This window comes from Phoxinus phoxinus (genome assembly GCF_949152265.1).
Source record: "Phoxinus phoxinus genome assembly, chromosome: 2".
NCBI classification, from domain to species: domain Eukaryota; kingdom Metazoa; phylum Chordata; class Actinopteri; order Cypriniformes; family Leuciscidae; genus Phoxinus; species Phoxinus phoxinus.
Window position 1 is genome coordinate 47,589,537 of NC_136877.1, and position 21,749 is coordinate 47,611,285.

At 38.8% G+C, this 21,749-nt stretch overlaps 2 protein-coding genes and 1 long non-coding RNA gene across 5 annotated transcripts; 2 read left to right on the forward strand and 1 right to left on the reverse strand.

Moving 5' to 3' along the window:
* The first annotated feature begins 7,333 nt into the window (after positions 1 to 7,333).
* Positions 7,334 to 11,073, forward strand: LOC307012419. Of its 2 annotated transcripts, none has more exons than XR_013800616.1 (4): positions 7,334 to 7,701; positions 8,986 to 9,102; positions 9,205 to 10,001; positions 10,941 to 11,073. It is a non-coding gene; the product is annotated as an uncharacterized lncRNA (long non-coding RNA). The 2 variants fall into 2 exon arrangements; XR_013800617.1 differs by having other exon boundaries at positions 9,552 to 10,001.
* An 862-nt stretch (positions 11,074 to 11,935) lies between these two features.
* On the forward strand, positions 11,936 to 21,037 carry LOC307012407 (uncharacterized protein). Of its 2 annotated transcripts, XR_013800613.1 has the most exons (5): positions 11,936 to 11,996; positions 12,144 to 13,993; positions 18,864 to 18,955; positions 19,175 to 19,308; positions 19,390 to 21,037. XR_013800613.1 is itself a non-coding variant. In XM_079639024.1 (4 exons), the coding sequence occupies exons 1-4, from the start codon at positions 13,944 to 13,946 to the stop codon at positions 19,426 to 19,428; spliced, it is 315 nt and encodes a 104-aa protein (XP_079495150.1). In that variant the 5' UTR covers positions 13,855 to 13,943; the 3' UTR covers positions 19,429 to 21,037. The 2 variants fall into 2 exon arrangements, 1 of the variants encoding a protein (XP_079495150.1); XM_079639024.1 differs by lacking the exon at positions 11,936 to 11,996 and having other exon boundaries at positions 13,855 to 13,993.
* On the reverse strand, positions 12,819 to 14,284 carry LOC307012383 (E3 SUMO-protein ligase ZBED1-like). The gene is made up of 2 exons (XM_079638970.1): positions 13,607 to 14,284; positions 12,819 to 12,955 (listed from the first exon to the last, which is right to left on the reverse strand). The coding sequence occupies exons 1-2, from the start codon at positions 14,186 to 14,188 to the stop codon at positions 12,932 to 12,934; spliced, it is 606 nt and encodes a 201-aa protein (XP_079495096.1). The 5' UTR covers positions 14,189 to 14,284; the 3' UTR covers positions 12,819 to 12,931.
* Positions 21,038 to 21,749: the final 712 nt, after the last annotated feature.

Consider the following 21,749-nt stretch of genomic DNA (forward strand, 5'->3'; position numbering starts at 1 on the left):
GCACTTCCAGCAGTAAAGCTTTAGCTTCTCGGCTGATGCGGTGGTCCAGGGGTGTCGCGAATAACGGCTGTGGTTGAAATACTTTAAAAAGCTTTGGCTTTCAGCACAAAATTAAGCTCTCGAGTAACTGTTAGGTCTTCCTTTGTCGACTAACTTATTATTTTCTTTAAAAGTTATTTTAAAAACGGCGTGGATGATAAATTAGTAAAGATGTCCTCAATTAATGTTGCTTGCAGTTTTCATAGCGAATAGCGTTATTTTATCAGCGTTTTTTCCCTCCGATCGAGTTCCTCACAGCAGGCGCGGGCGGTCTGGTCATAAACTTCGTGATATCAAGCTCCACCCACTTAGAGGAGCGATATGATTGGTCCATTTTATTGTCATTTGAAATTAGTCTCTCGTTGCCACGCTGGACCACCAATCACAGCGCTGAACGCGGAAAAATCCTAATATGGAGAAAACCAAACTGACCTTTACGACACAAACTGAATAGCAGATTTGAAGGGTTTATTTCCTCAAAAAGATTGAGATGTTTATTGTCAAATTATAACTAACTAAAATAACATTAGAATTGGTGACTTTTTAAATAAAAATTATTTAAAAGTTTGCAAATTATATATATATATATATATATATATATATATATATATATATATATATATATATATATATATATATATGTATGGGTCATTCCACGAAATCGGTGCCTTTTCAACTTTAAAGATTTAAAAAATATAATTGTTTCAAACTGATTTTTTTCAATACCCATTAAATTAAGACATCTTAACATGTCAAGAAATTGTGTTGGGCCATCTCAAGCTATGCCATTTATTATTTTAGGACTGTTTATTTATTTAATTTTTTGATATTTTCCTCAGTCCTGTTACCGACTAAAGTGTTACTATATAATACTTCCAATTACAAATATGCAACAGTTTGCACATATACAAGTAGTATTTTAGTCACTCTTTTAATTCAGATTGTCATATTTAAAAAAAAAATCTGTTTTATATCATATTTGCCATTAAGATTACTGAAAATGTCCTATTTCATGGACGACATCACATTACAATTAAGACATATGTATACTTTGACAAGACATTTCTTTTAAAAAGGGTCTTGTCCAAAATGCAATATAGTGCAGGTTACTATGGTGAGATCTGTTTGACTGTCAAATGTAATGTTTCTTTTAAAATATTAAATTAATGACAGTAACAGGACTGAACTCTCAATAACCGAGAGGGTCTTTAGTCACCTTTTTGTTTGTCATTGCAGTTAATTGCATGCATTATGGACAAGAATTATGAACTTATTTACTTCCATATATGTTGTCACCTATGGAACATTAGGCCATGACAATCTACATCCATATGGGAGGTAATCTAGAATTATATAGAAAAATACAATCATAGCAGAAAACACAACTTTTTTTATAACAAATCATCTTTGGACATGAAAACCCACTGGAAATACAACTACAAAAAAGTTAATCCACAGGACATAAACTTGTTTTCTTTCCTTGGTCTCTGTCTCTCTTATACTTATTTTTTATATTATTATTATATATTATTATTATTATTGTTATTATTTAATTTTTTTAACGTTTAGTCCCTCTCTTCTAACAATAATATTTTATTCTGTTTTTATTCTGGGCCGGTTGCACCACAGTGGTTACAACTTAACCCTCTGGTGTTCTTCGTTTCAGAGTCACACTTAGGACCTTCGGGACCAAATGGTCCGGGAGGGTGGGAATAATATTTATTAAAAAAAAATAAAAAAAAATGTTTTTTACTTGTTTTTTATAATATTTTTTCTTTTCTTTTTTGGTGTTTTGAGATAATTTTATGATTTGTAATTAATATTTATGCAATAATTATGACCCATTTTTTCCCATTGAATATAATATAAAAAAATTATTTATATGTATTTTTTTTTTTTTTTTTTTAAGCTGTATTTCATTTTAGAGTCAAGCCTTGGCCTCATGAAAACAATTTTTTAAATTATATTGGTGCCATCTGGTGGATACACTGAGCATTTTTATCACGCAATAGCACATTTTTACCACTAGATGGATTTACAGCTTTCTGTAGAAAGGCTTGCGAATTCTAGTGATTTTTGCACATATTTGCCAATTTTTTTTCAGGTTGTTGATTTTAAAATATAATAACAGATTCTCAAAGACTATTTTTTGTCTTTTTTGTTTGTTTGTTTGGTTGGTTTAATATTTATGCAATAATTATGACCCATTTTTTCCCATTGAATATAATATAACTTTTTTATATATATGTAATTATAATTTTTTTTTTATTAAAGCTGTATTTTATTTTAGAGTCAAGCCTAGGCCTCATGAAAAAAATTGTTTTAATTAGATTGGTGCCATCTGGTGGATACACTGAGCATTTTTATCACGCAATAGCACATTTTTACCACTAGATGGATTTACAGCTTTCTGTAGAAAGGCTTGCGAATTCTAGTGATTTTTGCACATATTTGCCAATTTTTTTTCAGGTTGTTGATTTTAAAATATAATAACAGATTCTCAAAGACTATTTTTTGTCTTTTTTGTTTGTTTGTTTGGTTGGTTTAATATTTATGCAATAATTATGACCCATTTTTTCCCATTGAATATAATATAACTTTTTTATATATATGTAATTATAATTTTTTTTTTATTAAAGCTGTATTTTATTTTAGAGTCAAGCCTAGGCCTCATGAAAAAAATTGTTTTAATTAGATTGGTGCCATCTGGTGGATACACTGAGCATTTTTATCACGCAATAGCACATTTTTACCACTAGATAGATTTACAGATTTCTGTAGAAAGGCTTGCAAATTCTAGTGATTTTTGCACATATTTGGCAATTTTTTTTCAGGTTATTGATTTTAAAATATAATAACAGATTCTCAAAGACTATTTTTGTCTTTTTTTTGTTAGTTTGGTTGGTTTAAATGGTAATTTGAAGTGCCAGTTTTACTTTATAATACAATCAAATTAGCTTTCATTTGTGTGTGTGTGTGTGTGTGTGTGTGTGTGTGTGTGTGTGTCTGTTTTGCACTCTTGATGTTTTAGAGATTCGCCCCTTCACTGTTGAGTCCTTTTTTTCTGCATCCTGGCTGATTTGTAGATTGTATGCACAAAAAAACTCTTGTGTTTTCATATTTTTGACAATTTCCCATTCATTTCCTATGGGGGTAATTTTTGACCAAAGAGCAGAAGTGTGATGACCACTTAGCATGCTTGGATCATGACTTCAATATTTTTTGTTTGTTCACATACCTAATACCATAAAAGTCACCTAGTTTTGTAACATTCCGAAGAAGCTGTGATTTTTAAAAATTCAAAATAGATTTATGTAATCTGAATTTATTAGTGTGTATGTGTATAAAAGTGTGTTTGTGTGTGTGTGTGTGTGTGTGGATGTGTCTGTTTTGCACTCTTGATGTTTTATAGATTCACCCCTTCACTGTTGTGTGCTTTTTTTCTGGATCGTGGCTGATTTGTAGATTGTACGCACAAAAAAACTCTGTATTTTCACATTTTTGCCAATTTCCCATTCATTTCCTATGGGGGACCATTTGGACCCGAAGGTCTTGAGTGTGACTATTTTTTTTACAACCACTTAGACTATTCAAATCCTGTCGCCAATTTTTTTGGGTGTTCATATACCAAGTACCAACACAGTTACCAAATTTCGGACCATTCCGATGAAGCTATGATTTTTGAAAAATGTTTATTCAAAAGCTTCGGGACCATTTGGGCCGAAGAACACCAGAGGGTTTTAACTAAATATTTACAGAAGCTTCCGACGAGGAGTAACTATTGGAATAAAATAGACTGACTTAACCGATTCAGTGAGCTTGTTTTATCCGACAGACTTCAATCAAACTATGCTGACATTTCTACTCGCTTACATTTAAAAGACCATTAGACCAAAATAATATTATATGTATGAATAACTTTGTTGGCGGCTCATCAACACGAACTGCATTAACTTATAGGCAGGCATTTAAATTACAGTGTACCTTGAGACGGTCACATTAGTAATCCACCGTCAGCAGGCCATATTATTGTTACTGACTTTTCCTCTTCCCCGTGAGCAACTAATATATTCATAAATGCCTATGGTTGTTTTCGGTGTGTTTTTCTTTTCATCTTTGCAAAGTTTCTATCCAAATATTTTACAATTAATTTATGTAGTTGCTGTAGGGTTGATTGCAGAACTTTCTAAACAACCTAGGAAGAAAATACACAATCACGAGACAGGAGCTTCCCTTAATTATCTGTTCTCCATCCACCAGTGTATCTGTGGACAGAAAGGATTTGGGAACCACACCTTTCAGGAGCTGTGGGATCTCTGTGCGCAGAAGGACGGCCAGATGATTTCGGCAGAGGTCAGAGGGATTTGATCCAGAAGTCGTAGAGCTCTTTCTGCATATACACCTGTAACCCATATGACCAGTGTGCAGACGAAAAGGTTTAGGACAAGTAGCCTACCACCAACTTATACTTCTTGCCAATCAAAATTTGATTGAATGTTATTCAAATGACTAACACATAAAAAATTACATCATATTCTATCTAATATACATGCATAAAAGTACAGGAAGCATTTCTGTTACAAGCCCTGATTAGGGACAAACATAAAAAGCAGTTTAGAAAAATGGCGAAACAAAATCGCAATGGCCAGAGCAAGAAAAAGAGCTAATTAATTGGCAGCAAAAAGTAACAAAACAAACAAAAACATCACAAAACCCTATGAGAGAGTTCAGCATATTTGGCAGGTAGAGGATCCGGTTCGGAGCAAACTGGGTATTCCTTTGCCAAAAATCAACACCAAAACTGTCTGTGATTTAACCCGTCGTAAAGAGAGATTAATCTAACCTCCACCTAGAATCACTTCATCTGCCTCACAAATGATCCACTTCCACCAACACAACACCAGTGACGACGTCCACCAGCCAAACGACAGGCCTTCAGTCTGGGCCAAGGCTACAATATACAGAAGAAAACACTACGGTAATCTTACCAATGTTGGAGCCAAGCTGTCACTTTGTACACTCTGTCCAACGAACCAACTCAGGGACACAAAAAATACTAAAAGAAGAGTTTTTGCCCTGTAAAAATGATGTCTATCTCAAAAAGGCATCCGTCGTCAAGAGAGATTAAATCAACTAAAATACCATCTGCCACCATATTGAAGACCACGTCGATCTCCTCAAAAGATCTCCCTCCACCTGACTGCACACAGATTGAATATGTACATATTAAGCACAGCAGGAATAAGGTCTTGAAAGAACGGACACGATGATGCCAAACTCAGTCTCAAACTCCCTGAATCTGCACAGACGTCTCTCACACAGCAGAGCGATCCTGTCCAGAGCCACACTGTACAAAAGAAAACACACAGTTAATCTTCTTACTTCTCTCTGACGCTCTGAAACCAAACTCAGGGACATATAATCCTGAAATAACCAGGCACAACCACAGCAGTTTGGTGGTTCACCACATATGTGAACACATGTTTTTGTAGCTGGGGATACTGTGTTACATCTTCGGCCCCCTTTTTCTTGTTTCTTCAATTTGTCAAATAAAAATCAATTCTGAATTTTCGAATAAATATTCTTCAGTGTTACTTGTTTTTATTTTATCCCTGCTTTAGTGTCCACCTTACTAATCTGAATTATTACAATATCTTACACTTCAGTGTATATACAGAAAACAAAACAAAATAAAAGATGGTCAAAATTAAAACTAAAAATGCTAAGACTTTATCAAAAATGTATTTTTAAATGTCTGAATAGATACCTGAATAAATAGTGAAGAAATAAAAGGAAGAAACTGACTTAGACTCAGGGAACAGTCCATTTGCTCCATATAGAGCTTTAAAGCCATCTAGTGGCAAGAGTCATGAAATATTATGTTGCACTACGGATTTTACTCCACAAGAGGTCGGCAGAGACAATTTAGCTCAAAGTATGTCACATTGATTAACAGGGTTATGGGTGAACATTTAAGGTGAAAGAATGTGATTACGTTATAAAATAAATCTCCCAAAAAATATAAAAATGAAATGATATAAGCTTTTTGAAAAACAACAACAAAAATAGGCTATATGTATGATTGTGGGACTTTCGATAAATGTACACCCGTCGTGGGCTGGACTGTAATTGGGCATACCGGGCAAATGCCCGGTGGGCCGACGTGCTTTTTGGGCCGATACATCATCTCATACTTATTATTATTATTTTTAACGGCCCATAAAACTCATGATACATCGGCGGCCCATTCGTTTTGTTGTGTTTCATTGACGGCGCTGGGTTAGTGCCGGTGTAATGCATTGGTCAAAAAAAGTAAGCGTTAGTGTGTATCTGTCAAAATAGTCTGAGAGATGGAGAAGAAACGCACGGAATGTGCAGAGAAATAGCGTGAAAAATAGATACAGGCCCTTCAAAGCAGACGCTGTAAAATGTGTCAAGATATATATTTTCTGCAGCAGGACCTTCATCAGCTCCAGTCATGATGATGATGATGATGATAGTGAGGAGGATCAGGAGAGAGATGAGAAAGTGTAGAGTCCGCGGTAAGCAGAACTACTTTCAAAACACTTAGCCTATAGCCGCGTTTCCACCGCGGGAACTTTCCCCAGGAACTAGGAACTTCGGGGTGGTACTCGGTGTGTTTACACCGCAGGAACCTGGGTCTAAACGAAGTTCCGGGTAAATATTTCCCCCTCCGAAAGTCCCTGCTAGCGAGGTAGTACTTTTTAAAAGTTCAGGAACTTTCGGGGGCGGGACTTGTGCGCTGAAGATGCTGATTGGTTGTGTTCACGCCGCATTTTGACTGGAGGACTCCACGCAGCATTCTATTTTAACAAGCATTTTAAAAAATCTATAACGGTTCGTGGCTTCGTGCATTAAGAGTTGTCTGTCTGCAAATATGGAATTTAATAAAAAAAAAAGAAAAAAACACAGCTGGACTGGACAAGACGACGAGGTTCAGGCTTTATTAAGCGTATTGTAACAGGAAATTTTCTGCGCGTTCGTCCCAGTCATCTCATTCAATGTGTGTAAAAGGCGTGCAAAGTTGGGTGGTGTTTATATGACCACATGTAGTGTGCCAGTTTGGACCAAAAGTGCATTTAACACGAAAGGTCATTTAACTTTGAATCTATTATTGTACCAGTAAATCAGGGGAGAGCGCGAACGCAGTCCCCCACTACCAGAAATTATGCAGTCGAGATTCCCACATTTGGGGAATTCGCAGGGGTCAGCACAACCGGAGTGCAATGGCTGAGCCTCGCCCTGGGTGAACCACCTTCATGATCATGGTGTCTCCCCTGCCAGGTAAGTATGAGTTGTACACGCTCCTTGTAGGGTCCCCACTGAAGACAACATCATTCTCAACCACGGTGAGGCGCCACTTCACTACACATGGTTCATGGCAGTCACAGTTCCCCATTACTAGAAACAATTCAGTCGAGATGCGGTCAATATCTACAGTGACCATTTTAATAGACGAGAGTCTACAGTCGCTGACCGTAGACTGCCAATAATAAACCAGAGACTCATTTTGTGAATTAGGTTTTCTGATTGGCTTAGAGTCTATAGTCACTGTAGATCGACCAATCACAGAACAGAGACGTTGCAAACTGCCCGCCCCTTTTCAGCGCGGCGCTCGTTGTGTTTGTGTTCCGTCTTCAGGTTTGTATTTTCACAGCATTTTACTGGTTTATGAATAACCCGCTCGTTTTAAAATATTCCCGGTCTACTGTCATTTGTTATGAGATCCGCTTCAAACATTACAATGCTCATGAAAACTTTCGTTAACTCTATAATCTATATAATAAGTAAATCCACTTTACAGGCTCTTCGAAAGCGATACCATAGAAATATACAGAGCAACTGGTTGCGTGTGGCGCGCAGTGAATCTCTTGAACCTTTTCCCTCTCTGTCCTCTCACCCCTCTTCCGGGAAAGTAAACAAGTTAACTCGGCCTAAAACCAGCCCAGCTTACCTTGTCCTCTTTTATAATACTGCATGTTACCTTTGACAAGAATGCCACCTCTCTTATGTTTTTTTCTGGACCAGAAAAACAGAGTAAGGGTGAGAGTTATCACTAAAATTAAGCAAAAAGTATTAAAATCTTAAAAATTAAAATCATCATAAAGAATTGCATCATCACACAATTGGTTCATCGTTACAGGAGAATATGGTGACAACTGGCCACACCGACCTAATGTAATTGAATTGTCTACTCTAGAAAGCTTATTTGCTGCAATAAAAAGTGTTTTTATTTTATTTACCTTTAAATTACTACTTTTGATAGTAATTTAAGCACATTCAACTTAAAAGGTTTATGAATGAAATTGTTATTTTGAATTTAATTAATCTCAAAATATCTTACATTGATATTCTTTGCCGAACTTTTGTGGAAAAAAATAAAACAACATTTCATGACTCTAGCCAATAGATGACCTTATACCTCTATATGGAGCAAATGAGCGGTTTACCCTGGGTCCTAAAGTCAGTTTTTCTTCCGTATGATACACATGTAGACATTATAAAACAACTTTTTGGTGAAGTTTAAGCATTTTTAGTTACAACTTTGAGCACTTTAAGGTTTTTCTATGTGTACTGAAGCATTTCTCACAATCAATTAATTCCTATAGGGGTAAATTGACCCGCGAGGGAAGGATTTGTTACTTTTTTAAATTTCAACCACAAAACACCTCGAATCCATTCATTTTTTGTGTGTATTCGTGGTTCAAGTGGGGGTCTTGGACCCCTTCGATGAACACTCAATTTAAAAAAAAAGAAAAAAAGATTTCCGGGTCAAAATGACCCGAGGGAAGAATGAGGGTTAAACTTGTGATTAGGGAAAAATGTAACTTGTGCAGAATTACAGCAAATGTTGCTAAGTCAGTAAGTTTATAGACTGACCTGTGACTCCATGCTGAATGAGGTCCTGTAATGTAATGCCTGCAGAAAGGCTGCCAAGGAGTCAGAGGAACACATTGGTCGTTCCTTGTCATGTGATGCGTTCATCATCGATCATCTCAGTCCAGCTCACAGAGCCGTGTTCCCTGCTGCCTTAACATTACGGTGAGTCTGCATAATTTCACAATAATCTGATTTCTAAATGATTGCACTAAAAACAATATATCTACGATGCACAGGCATCCATTGATTGTGCTTTAATGTTAGGCGAGGTGTGAAGCTGGTGATGCACCTGATGAGGAATCGCACTATGGCCAAAGTGTGGAGAGCCATGCGAGGAGAACCTGGAAAAAAAGAAAGACTTAACCCTCCTCACCAGTACAAAAAAAACAGAAGATCACAATAAAGCCAGAGTTTATTGTTGTGTTTAGGGAAAGACTAACATGCACACGAGTGCAGATTCCCATCCGACACAAACACAGCAGGAGACACTCGCTGTGATAAAATTCTCAAAGATTATAATTATTTTTTTTTTTTACTCAAAGTGGATGGAGGTTATTTGTTCCTAACCATCAATAATGAAGTCTGCGTCTGTCTATTTTCTCTGCTTTCAGGGAATTTGTGCCAACAATTTCTGCAACCATCACCAAAGCTGCTGAGGAAAGCCTTTCTTATCTCATTGAGGACTACCGACCGAACACGGATCATGTCCACTTTTGGGAAAGTCTTGAAGTCTGACTCCACCAAGAAGGTAAATTAAACTATTTACAATCAGACATTTTTGCATTTGTAAGACCGAGTCACTGAATTTAGCAGGGATTGTTGTCCACAGCAGAGCAAGATTTCTACACTCATGGCCTGGTATGCGTAATGGAAAATGAATCCAGAAAGAACCGGCTGACGGACTGCATATTAATCAGCTGTGGATTAATCCTGGTTATGGAGGAAAGGCTCTTTACTGAAGCATCAAATCACTAGAATATACTAGCGTGTGCAGCAAAGAGTGACTGTGATGATCCTGAACTCAGCAAACTTGAGATTTTGATCCTGAAAATCAACTCCAGGTGTGTTAGTGATTTCATCAGGAGGGCTTGTCAGCCACAAATGTGACAGATCAATGTTTGTCTGTCCTCCGTCGTCATCAAAGTGTTTCTGGCACTGGTCAGCGACTGAGCTTCCGGATGAAAGACCTAAAGAGATTGGAAAACTCAAACCGAGACTCTCATCTCTTACCGGCGCCCCCCACTCCCACATTTCTGTTACAAGCCAGATTAGGGAGAATCATAAAAAGCTGTTCAGAAAAATAGCGAAACAAATTGCAATGGCCAGGGCAAGAAAAAGAGCAAATTAATTGGCAGCAAAAAGTAACAAAAACAAACAAGGAAAATATAAACATACAAAAGTTAAGGACTGGTGAGCTAACTGATCTAAACTACTACTAGTTAAAACTGTCCTAACTCCCGAGAAAAATAACAAACACAAAAGGGTCTTCCGGGTCAGCTTACACAGGCAATCCTTCAACACAGTCAAACCAAAATGTATTCAGACACCTACATTTCTCACAGTTTATTCGCTATAGTTTAGAAAATGGTAATTAAATATGACAAGAACTCAAGAGTTATCAAATCAATTGAAGTACACAATTAGATAATACCAATTTAGTTCAACCAATTACAAAGCAATGCTTTTGTTCAGTCTGTGGTGTAAAAAGGTCGCATTAGCAATTAAAGAAAAAATACTTAAGCAAAACATGGTCCTTAAATTATATTTAAGTTATAAAAAGTTTATACATTTTACTGGTAGTCCACTGTATGAAGAATTTTTGGGTATAATATGTCAGTTTACTTTATTTAGCCATCCTCACTTGCATAAATTAACTATAATGTCCTGCACCTACTAGTAAAAAAATACTAGCAAAATTTTTGGTTTGACTGTATAGAAGCTCTTAATAGAGCAGTGCAACAGTTTTTATATTATTAATTTCTCTGGAAATACATTCACAGACAGCACCATACCACGAGTCCACGGAGTGTCTGAAGCCCATGTACATTGTACGGAGATCTTGTACATTGACCGTGGCTGCTGTCGTGCACAAGGCCCGGCCACCTTGGAGACTTTGTTCGACACATGGATGGACAATGGCATGGTGGAGCTTTTGGACATCACTGGATCCATCGATTTGATGCAGACATTCACACAGACAGCCACTCCAAGTATGCAGTCTTCAAATCTGCGCCAGCAGGAGCGGTGCTGGCCTACAACAGACCTGGAGCTGCTCATCAAGGGCAAAGGACCCGACAACTTTTACTACGCTGAGTGATGAAGACATGGTGCGTCTCCATGTATCGAGGGAGCAGCTGAAGCACCGTGTTCGCAGAGTGATCCTCGTCCAGGAGACGTTCTGGCAGCCGTTGATGAGCCGTCGATGGGCTCGACGAAAGTGGAGTCAGCCTCCAAGTCACCAGGTTAATAATCTATTGTTGACACATAAAAAGTTATTAGCAGTATTTCCAGTACTGAAAACATAGCATGTGAGGTACATATGAACTACATGATCTATACACTGTCCTATGTACTATACCGTTAAGCCCTATTCGGACTGGATTAGAGAGATGGGGTAAAGTAACTATTACCAGAGCTTCTCAGTGATTTTAGTCTCGTCCGAATATGCCATCTCAGTAAAGATTACAGCGACTTTTACCTTCCGTTATGTTGAAAAAGCATATTCAGTTGTGTTCTAGACGGTGGGACAAGTAAAGGACTTTCTGGCAGAGTACGCTGAGAGCTTCCCTCAAATATCCATCGTCCTGGAGGCCAACATCGACTGCTGTATATATGGGCAGAAAGGGTTTGAAAATCATACCTTTAAGGAGATGTGGGAGCTCTACAGCTAGCATTCTGCCCAGAAGGACAGGCCACACGACTTCAGGAGCAGTCAGAGGGATCTGATCAAGGCGGCGCACAGCTCTGTCTGCCAGTGGCTGAATACACCTGTAACACACATCAGCAGAGTTCAGATGAAAAGGTTTAGGAAGTACATTTATGACAAAGATGAATAAGTAAGTGGCCTGCAATGCAAACATTTTAAAAATATATATTTATGAATACATATCAGGAAACAAAAGAAAAAAAAAGTAGATGTGACTTTTTTTCTTTATGCAAGACATGTTTGATTTAAAAGTCTGTTAAATGCATTTGTTACACAGTCAAAATCTCCCAGCAAGGATCCTTCATGGCTGGACGACAGCCATATATTAGAGGTGATCCGATCTGAGTCTACATCACAATCGTTCACGTCCACATCTGCTGCTGCGTCCACAGCCACGTCTACATCAGATGCTGCGTCCACAGCCACGTCCACATCAGAGACGGCCACTGCCATGCTGCCTGCTATGTCCACGTGCACTGTCCTTTCCGCTGCCACTTCAGCCACGGACACTGTCACGTCACAGACCGTCATTCCCACGGGCATATTTCATAAGTCTGCTTCCAAGCTCAAGCACAAAGCGTCACAGTCCACAGCCATGAGTCAGAAGTCTTCTTCGGGAGAACCATGTCTGAGTGACTCCCCTGTGAGTAATTCATATCATGAAAAATAATCCAACATTAATTTTTATTATTGTAGTAATTCACTGTGTTGATGTATATTGCAGGTTGAGCTTGAGGGATGGGTACGCAATGCTAATTGCATTTCTCCAGCGGACCTCTCGTGGGTGAAGGACGACACAGAGAGAGGCTCTTCACCCACATCCAGGTGTACAAGCAGAGTACCGGCGCGCTGAAGAGGCGACGGGTGATGAAGTCAGACCGGATGTGGTTCTACCCTCCTGATCCTCCAGGCTACGTTATTGGCGCTGTGCCATCTCCAAACCTCTTCTTTAGGAGTTGCATCTTTGTCTGGCGGCCTTGTTGGGGTATGGAGATACTCGCTGAAGTGCCCCCGTGGTGAAGAATGCGTGGGTAGAGGAAAGGACGTTCACCTCTACAAGTCTGGCTACCACACCAAGGATCGACATATCTGTAATTGTTTGTTGTTATTACTAGAGTTTCAGTTCAACGTCGATTTACACAACATTCATTTTCATGTAAACACATTCAAGGTACAAATAAAAATGTGCTACTGCTATTAGGGCTGGGACGGTATGGATTTTTTCTTACCGCGGTTGAAAAGCAAGAAATTCCCACGGTATAGCTGTAAACCGCAACCTCAGTGTTTTTTTTTGGTCTCAGTGGTTCAAGGCTAAAAACGAAGGCTATTTAATTTATTTAAGTGTCGACTGCTCACAATACCGTGATTGTTTATTACAAAAAAAAAAAAAAAAAATTATATATACATATATATATGATTTATATTTATATTATATATTTTACATATTTATATGATTTATATATCTTTCTTGTGCGCGCTTTGGTCTCAGCAAGGCTATTTAAAGAATGCTATTTAATTTAACAAAGTGTCGCACTCGCATACTACCGTGATTGTAAGCCTGCCAGACGGATATATTTTTCGATAGCCTTTTAATAAAATTGGAATTTCAGAATCACATACTTAAATGTTTAATTGCCTACAATAGATTATTTATTAATTATATTGAATTAAATCTCGCAGGCCCTGCTTATTTGTAGTCAATCTTTCCAAAAACAGAGTTGGAAGAGAGTTAAAACTTACCAATACTAAGGAGTGCTGAGGCAGGTCCAGCTCAGTTTGTTCTTTCTGAAGCCGTTGTTTCTTTTGCCAGCTATGGGAGAAAGCGGTCACCAGCGTTCGATACAAACCCATGGCCCGGGCAGTGCGTTCTTTTTCTGCTTTCATGGAGTTGGTGACGGCTAAATGGAGGTTGTGGCCGAAGCATGGTAGCCATCCCCGTCCAAGTTTCCTCACCGCAGCCACAATGTTGGCTCCGTTATCACTAGTGACACAAGCCAACCGCTTCTCATCCAGATACCATTCTTCAACAGCGGATCGCAGAGCCTCGGACAGGTTATCACTTGTGTGACTTTCTGGCATGAAGGAGGTCTCCAAACACCTTGACTTCAGCTCCCAGTTGGTGTTCAGGTAATGAATTGTCACGCTCATATAGGGCATCATATTAACGCTTGACCACATATCTGTTGTAAGAGAAAAATGGTCAGCGTCTTTTAACTCGCGAGTCAAACTATCCTTCATTTTCACATACTTCTCTGGTGCTGCCTTTTTTGAAAAGTATTTTCTGTCAGGGGGGACATATTGTTTGTCGAAGGCCTGTAGCATCGCCTTAAAAGCTGGCTTCTCGACTAAATTAAATGGCAACTTTTCCTCCACCAGAAGGCGGGTCACACTATCTGTCAGGGTTTCGACACTGATGGCTGTCGCCAGGGGTGCCGCCAGGAATTTTGGGCCCCATGACAAAAAAATAACATTGGGCCCCCCCTGCACAGCTGTTGTCACCAGATCTTTAGGACATACCTGTCCCATCAGATGCTTTACATAACTCTAATCAACTGCTTGCAACTGTCTTGCTTCTTGTAGTTCAATACTAGTACTAGCACAATATTTACTGCTGGTGATTTGTAAATGCAAGTCTGCATATAGTATGCAATTCATTATTTGATGCAAGATTAAAAGCCACCATAAAAATGTCCTTAAAGCAATCCTTTACAGTCTCAATGTATTTTTATTGTAAAATTAATGACAGATTAAAAAAAAAAAAAATGAAAAAACCTAAATATATATTAACTTTTTAATCAAAATAAATGAACATCATCATCTCAAAAGAATAAAAACATCAGATTTTTTAACTTAACTGCACATATATGCCAACAACAAAATAAAGTTGACGTGTAAAACGGAATTTCCACATCATGGTTATTATAGTGCTACAAAACTGTCTGTGTGTGTGTGTGTGTGTGAGCTTCTAAAAATAAATTGAAATACACCAGTATTCCTGTAATTCTTTTGTCTTATGAATTTAATAAACAACTCGTCTCTGTCCGAACACACCGCACCATCTACATCATGTGTGTGTAAATGCGCAAAAAACGTTTCCATTGCAGTTTTACGAAATATTAATTTTTCAAAATTTCCTGAAAAACCACCTCATTTCAATTTGCGCAATTTGAAGGGTAATTGAAACACGGATGACGGTGTTTAGTTGCCAGAAACACCAGAAACCACAAAGTTGCATAGTAAAAGAAAATCTGGTTTTCAAAAAAACGAAAGAGAGAAAATAGAGAGAGGAAAGACAAAAGAAAGGGTGTCAATCTGTTAACGAATTACAGGAATACTGGATTCTAAACCTCAAAGAAATGCCACAATCAAGACCTCGAAGCAGAACTGAGGGAGAAACACCCAGAAACTCCTCATATCTGCCGCTCACAGTTTCTTTCCTTGCCATTAATGCATGAATAACACGCCTACGTCTCCTTCCGTTAATAATAATATTGACGATTTTTTAAATGACTATTCCAGGAAGAAAATTAAGTTTTAGTCGCATAACATCGGTTAATCGAAACGGCGTCATTTCGCAATAGTTTTGTATCGATATTTAGAAAATAAATCGCAAAAGTTCTGCGCAAATCTGTAATAGAAACACGGCTACTGGTGAATGCGCTAAGGCAGGACCAAACCATTTCATGCAGATACAGGGGGGTGGATGTTTACTTTTTGGTCAATGGGGATATTTAACTGTTATTGCCAAAATAAGTACAATCAAAGACATCATTAATTTTATTATTATTTGAAATATACTCAATGATGATGGTTTATATAGTGTATAATATAATACAAAATTTAAATTACTTTTTACGTATTTGTTGGGGCCCCTGTCAGTCAGGGGCCCTTGGAATCGTCCTAACTTTTCCCCCCTATACGGCGCCCCTGGCTGTCGCGTTGGTACTTAGTCCCTTTAGCAAACGAGTCTGCGATCCCCAGCTGTCGTCCCTGGCCTGAGGTTGTGGGCCGATCCTCAGATAAGCACTTGTGGTGCTGCCAAGGGCAGCAAATGCTGCCGGATGATGGATTCGAAGATGCGTCCTCAGGTTGGAAGTATCTTTTTGTGGCAAATTCTACAAATGGGCTCACCCAAATTGGCTGGAAGTCCTTTTTCGTCTGGTTCAAAGCAAAAATGTGCCCATATTGGCGATGTGACATTTGGCTTTGCCACCAAGTTAGCCCTCTCTGCCATGTTTCGATGGAAAAGTAGCCTATCTACCCAGCCAGGCCAAACTGACCTCGATGAGGAGAATGAGGCATACCAGAGTGACCCAGAGACAGATCACGACAGGATGGCTGTTGACCCAGCTCACATAACCCTTACCACCGATGAAACCACCACTGCTCACCCTCCGGCCATTGTGAGTAATTTTCTGCTCACCTGTACGCATCGCTAACATGTATTGTTTATGTTTATAGTCTGACTGACTTTAAACTTCAGTTACATAAACATTTTAACTTAACATGTGATCGTTGTTCTTTTCAACAGGAGGACACCTGTAGCCCTAGCCCACTTCTTGGACTCCAGAAGCTGGAAAAGTTCTGTGCACTACTGGTAGACTTTGGCCACACTGTAAATAGGCTGAGCCTGACGACAAAAGAGGAACGAGCTGATCGAAACGTGGCAAGCCGTAGAGGAACATGATAAACTACCGCAGAAGTTTCATCAGCTGTACAGAACACACTGGGGTAACACCCTGTATTGCCGCACAAAGAGAGATGATCTTGTCGATGCGGCTGTGATTCAGAAAGTCAAAATGGCCAAACGCTACGCTATGCGCCAGCTCAACAAGACATCAGTGCTCAGCACAACAGACTCATGTATACGCTGGTGAAACTACTCTGGTTGGGTTCACCTACAAGTTCCAAAACCCAAAGCCCAGACAAAACAGTAATCCTGAAGGCTTACGAACGAATTCAGCACTGCATATTGGTGGAGGATCCAGTTCTCAGTAAAGTGGGTATTCCTCTACCAAAAATCAACATCAAGACAGTGCGTATTTCATCCGTCGTCAGGAGAAGCTTATCAATCTGCAGTCAACAAGAATGGCATCTGTCACCGTATTAAAGACTACGTCAATCTCTTCAAAAAAAAAAAAACTTGCCTCCGACACCGTGTCAACCGTCGGTTCTCCCTCTATCCAACTACGAACAGATAGTGTATGAGCACATTCCCAGCAAGGCAGGTACCAAAGTGTTAAAAGGAAGATCGGACATCGCAACACCAGCTCCAAAGACTCTGTCCCAGGTCTCCATCTATAAATCTCCCCTAACATCTCGCATACCCCAGCAGAAACCTTCAGTCTTTGCTAACATCTTCAGTCCTCTACCTGAAATATTTGGATCTACCACTACTGCACAATCGTTTCCACCACCACCACCACTCTTTTCCTCCGCCACCACCACTACTAAGATTCTGGACACATCTGCCATCACAACACCGGAGGAAGCATCTTCCAGCCATGGCAACACTTCCGCCAGCGCAACACCTGCGCAAGCATCTTCCAGCCATGGCGACACATCACGGAGAGCTAACACCCCATTCTGGTCCCAAGCTAACAATCCAGCCTGGTCCCGAGCTACGATATACAAAAGAAAATACACAGAAAATCTTACTTCAGTCGGAGCCAAGGTATCGCGTGTACACCAACCAACTGCAAGCAAGCAACTCAGGGACACCAAAAATATAAAAAAAATACTTTGTCACGTGAAAATAATGTCTACGTCCGCAGGATTGGACACAGTAGTGTACAGCAGCTACGAACATTTCACCACAGTCGTTGATGCACTCCAGTGAATAAAAAGTTTACTACAGTTTATATTGAATATTGTGTATAATTTTGGGGTTTTTAATATAGTTTTATAATCTGTCAAATAATGTGTCATGTAAACTAAGTCAATATTTAGTTTTGTTTACAATTTTAAGCTTGTTTACTTAATGCAAGTAATATTTTAGATTTCATTTACCTCTGATGTTTAAATTTTACGTTTCATCTACCTCTAATATTTACATTTTATATTTCATCTCCCTCTAATTCTAATATTTTACTATTTATGTAGCTAGTATTGTTTATTTTGCTATTTATTTTAGATTTCATTTCAACTCTCTTTTATTTGCTTCAGTTTATTTACTAACTGTAATATTTTTATGTAAACTGATTCAGTGAATAAAGCATTCAACAACAACAATTACAAAGTGAATGGCTACTTCATTTATAAACAGGATGCATTTTAAAACAATATTTCACATGTGCAAATCAAAACAAAACTTCTAAGACCAAAACATCAATAGACCATCCAATCACGTTGCGGATCAATTGCACATCCCCCCGGCTGACCGTAGACCGTTCGGCTCTCTGATTGGCCTAGAGTCTACAGTGACCGTAGACTCTGGGCCAATGACGGTTCGCCGGCTGACCGTAGACAGTTCGGCTCTCTGATTGGCCCAGAGTCTACAGTGACCGTAGACTCTGGGCCAATGACGGTTCGCCGGCTGACCGTAGACAGTTCGGCTCTCTGATTGGCCCAGAGTCTACAGTGACCGTAGACTCTGGGCCAATGACGGGCCGTAACTGTCTACGGTCAACGTAGACTATCATCATAACTATTCAAACGCTGAGACGCGAAAAGAGGACCGGCTGGACTCTCAGCTGATATCATCATCATAATCTTAAATGCTAAATTCAATGTACAGAATTTTAGACTATTGTACTGGAATCTAAATTAAACATTTAATAAATGTGTAACCCAACAGCATAATGTTTGCAACATCTCACCCACCCCAGTACCTATCTGAAGTATTTCATACACCCTGCAGGTGTTTATTAGTGGTGGCATCTAATTATAATTAGATTATCATTAAATGATTATTACATTATAATAATATTATCATTAATAAAATCATTATTATTGTTATTATAAAATAAAAAACAGTCTCTTACAATGAATATTTCAGAGGAACACGTCCGTGGAGAGCCATGCGAGGAGAACCTGGAAAAGAAAGACTTAACCCTCCTCACCAGTACAAAAAACCTGAGACGATCACAAGTAAGCCAGAGTTAATTGTTTTCTTAAGTGTTTAGGGAACGACTAACATGCACACGAGTGCAGATTCCCATCCGACACAAACACAGCAGGAGACACTCGCTGTGATAAAATTCTCAAAGATTATAATTATTATTATTTTTAACTCAAAAGTGGATGGAGGTTATTTGTTCCTAACCATCAATAATGAAGTCTGCGTCTGTCTATTTTCTCTGCTTTCAGGGAATTTGTGCCAACAATTTCTGCAACCATCACCAAAGCTGCTGAGGAAAGCCTTTATCTCATTGAGGACTACTGACCGAACACGGATCATGTCCACTTTTGGGAAAATCTTGAAGTCTGACTCCACCAAGAAGGTAAATTAAACTATTTACAATCAGACATTTTTGCATTTGTAAGACCGAGTCACTGAATTTAGCAGGGATTGTTGTCCACAGCAGAGCAAGATTTCTACACTCATGGCTTGGTATGCGTAATGGAAAAATTAATCCAGAAAGAACCGGCTGATGGACTGCATATTAATCAGCTGTGGCTTAATCCTGGTTATGGAGGAAAAGCTCTTCACTGAAGCGTCAACTCACTAGAATATATACCAGCGTGTGCAGCAAAGAGTGACTGTGATGATCCTGAACTCAGCAAACTTGAGATTTTGATCCTGAAATTTAACTCCAGGACCAGGTGTGTTAGTGAGTTCATCAGGAGGGCTTGTCAGTCACAAATGGGAAAAGAAAAAGAAAAAGAGCAAATTAATTGGCAGCAAAAAGAAAACAAACAAACAAGGAAAATATAAACATACAAAAGTTAAGGACTGGTGAGCTAACTGATCTAAACTACTACTAGTTAAAACTGTCCTAACTCCCGATAAAAATAACAAACACAAAAGGGTCTTCCGGGTCAGCTTACTTACCTAGGCTTTCCCTCTATTCTAATATAGCTAAACAAACACACACTCACCATCCTGTACACAAGAAAAGAAAAACCACCAACAACAGGTTTTTCTTATAGGCCGAGGTGAAGCGCCACCAGCAGCTGTTAAATAGGCAGAGGCCGCAGGTGTTGGAAATCATTATATTATTATTGGAGTGAGAATGTATTTTACTGTTTTGACATCTTCAAGGTTGAGCTGGACAGTTGGGCATATCTGAGAAAATGCTGGAATTAAATGGCATTTCACCAGCTGAGTCTCATGGGTAAAGGCCGACACAGAGAGAGGGCTCTTCTATCATGACAGTGCCGGTGTGCAAAGAAGAGGCGACGGGTAATGAAATCAGACCGAATGTGGTTTTACCCTCCTGAACCTCCAGGAAATGTTAGCGGCACAATGCAATCTCCACATCTCTTCTGTCGGAGTGTGGAGATCCTCGCTGAGGTGTCCTTGTGGTGAAGGATGCGTGGGTAACAGAAAGGACATGTATCTCTACAAGTCAGGCAATCACACAGGCAATCCTACAACACAGTCAAACCAAAATTTATTCAGACACCTACATTTCTCACATTATCACAGTTTATTCGCTATAGTTTAGAAAATATGAATATTAGAATATGACAAGAACTCAAGAGTTATCAAATCAGTTGATATTTCACTGGTTTTGGCAATCCTTCTGTTAGACAATTCACAAATTAATTCAATTTAACAGCTGACAAAAGACAGCTATTCAACCTAAGTACACAATTAGATAATACCAATTTTGTTCAACCAATTACAAAGCAATGCTTAATTTTGTTCAGTCTGTGGTGTAAAAAGGTCGCATTAGCAATTTAAAAAAAAACACTTAAACAAAACAAAGTGTCTGAATAAATTTTGGTCCCAAGTTTATAAATTTTACTGGTAGTCCACTGTATAAAGAATTTTTGGGTTATAATATGTCACAGTTTCCTTTTTTAGCCATCCTCACTTGCATAAATTAACTTTAATGTCCAGCACCTACTAGTAAAAAAAAGTTTGTGTCTGAAAATTTTTGGTTTGACTGTATAGAAGCTCTTAATAGAGCAGTGCAACAGTTTTTATATTATTAATTTCTCTGTAAATACATTCACAGACAGCACCATACCACGAGTCCACGGAGTGTCTGAAGCCCATGTACATTGTACATTGACAACTTTTACTACGCTGAGTGATGAAGACATGGTGCGTCTCCATGTATCGAGGGAGCAGCTGAAGCACCGTGTTCGCAGAGTGATCCTCGTCCAGGAGACGTTCTGGCAGCCGTTGATGAGCCGTCACTGGGCTCGACGAAAGTGGAGTCAGCCTCCAAGTCACCAGCTTAATAATCTATTGTTGACACATAAAAAGTTATTAGCAGTATTTCCAGTACTGAAAACATAGCATGTGAGGTACATATGAACTACATGATCTATACACTGTACTATACCGTTAAGCCCTATTCGGACTGGATTAGAGAGATGGGGTAAAGTAACTATTACCAGAGCTTCTCAGTGATTTTAGTCCCATCCGAATATGCCATCTCAGTAAAGATTACAGCGACTTTTACCTTCCGTTATGTTGAAAAAGCATATTCAGTTGTGTTCTAGACGGTGGGACAAGTCTGTGGCAAAACTCAAGTGTCAAGTCGAAAGCACTTGTTAAAAGCAGGAAACTTTTTTTTAGCGATAGGCAAGTGCCTATTGCAAACATAATCCAATCTGTACTTAATACATTGTTCGACCAGACCTAACTCTTTTATATATATATATATATATATATATATTTATTAGGGCTGACTTCTAATAGTCGAGGATTCGACGATTCGATTCGGAGAGGTCTGATTCGACTATGAACCTCATAGTCGAATACATG

What these genes read in the sequence shown, in the direction of transcription:
- LOC307012407 (XM_079639024.1), top strand. Translation starts at nt 13,944, where the DNA reads ATGAAGGAGGTCTCCAAACACCTTGACTTCAGCTCCCAGTTGGTGTTC. An exon ending in AGCTCCCAGTTGGTGTTCAG is followed by an intron (nt 13,994 to 18,863) that starts GTAATGAATTGT and finishes TGAATATTTCAG; the next exon opens with AGGAACACGTCCGTGGAGAG. An exon ending in AGTCTGACTCCACCAAGAAG is followed by an intron (nt 19,309 to 19,389) that starts GTAAATTAAACT and finishes TGTTGTCCACAG; the next exon opens with CAGAGCAAGATTTCTACACT.
- LOC307012383 (XM_079638970.1), bottom strand. Translation starts at nt 14,188, where the DNA reads ATGCTACAGGCCTTCGACAAACAATATGTCCCCCCTGACAGAAAATAC. An exon ending in CTCAGCACTCCTTAGTATTG is followed by an intron (nt 12,956 to 13,606) that starts GTAAGTTTTAAC and finishes AAACAATTACAG; the next exon opens with ATATGTCGATCCTTGGTGTG.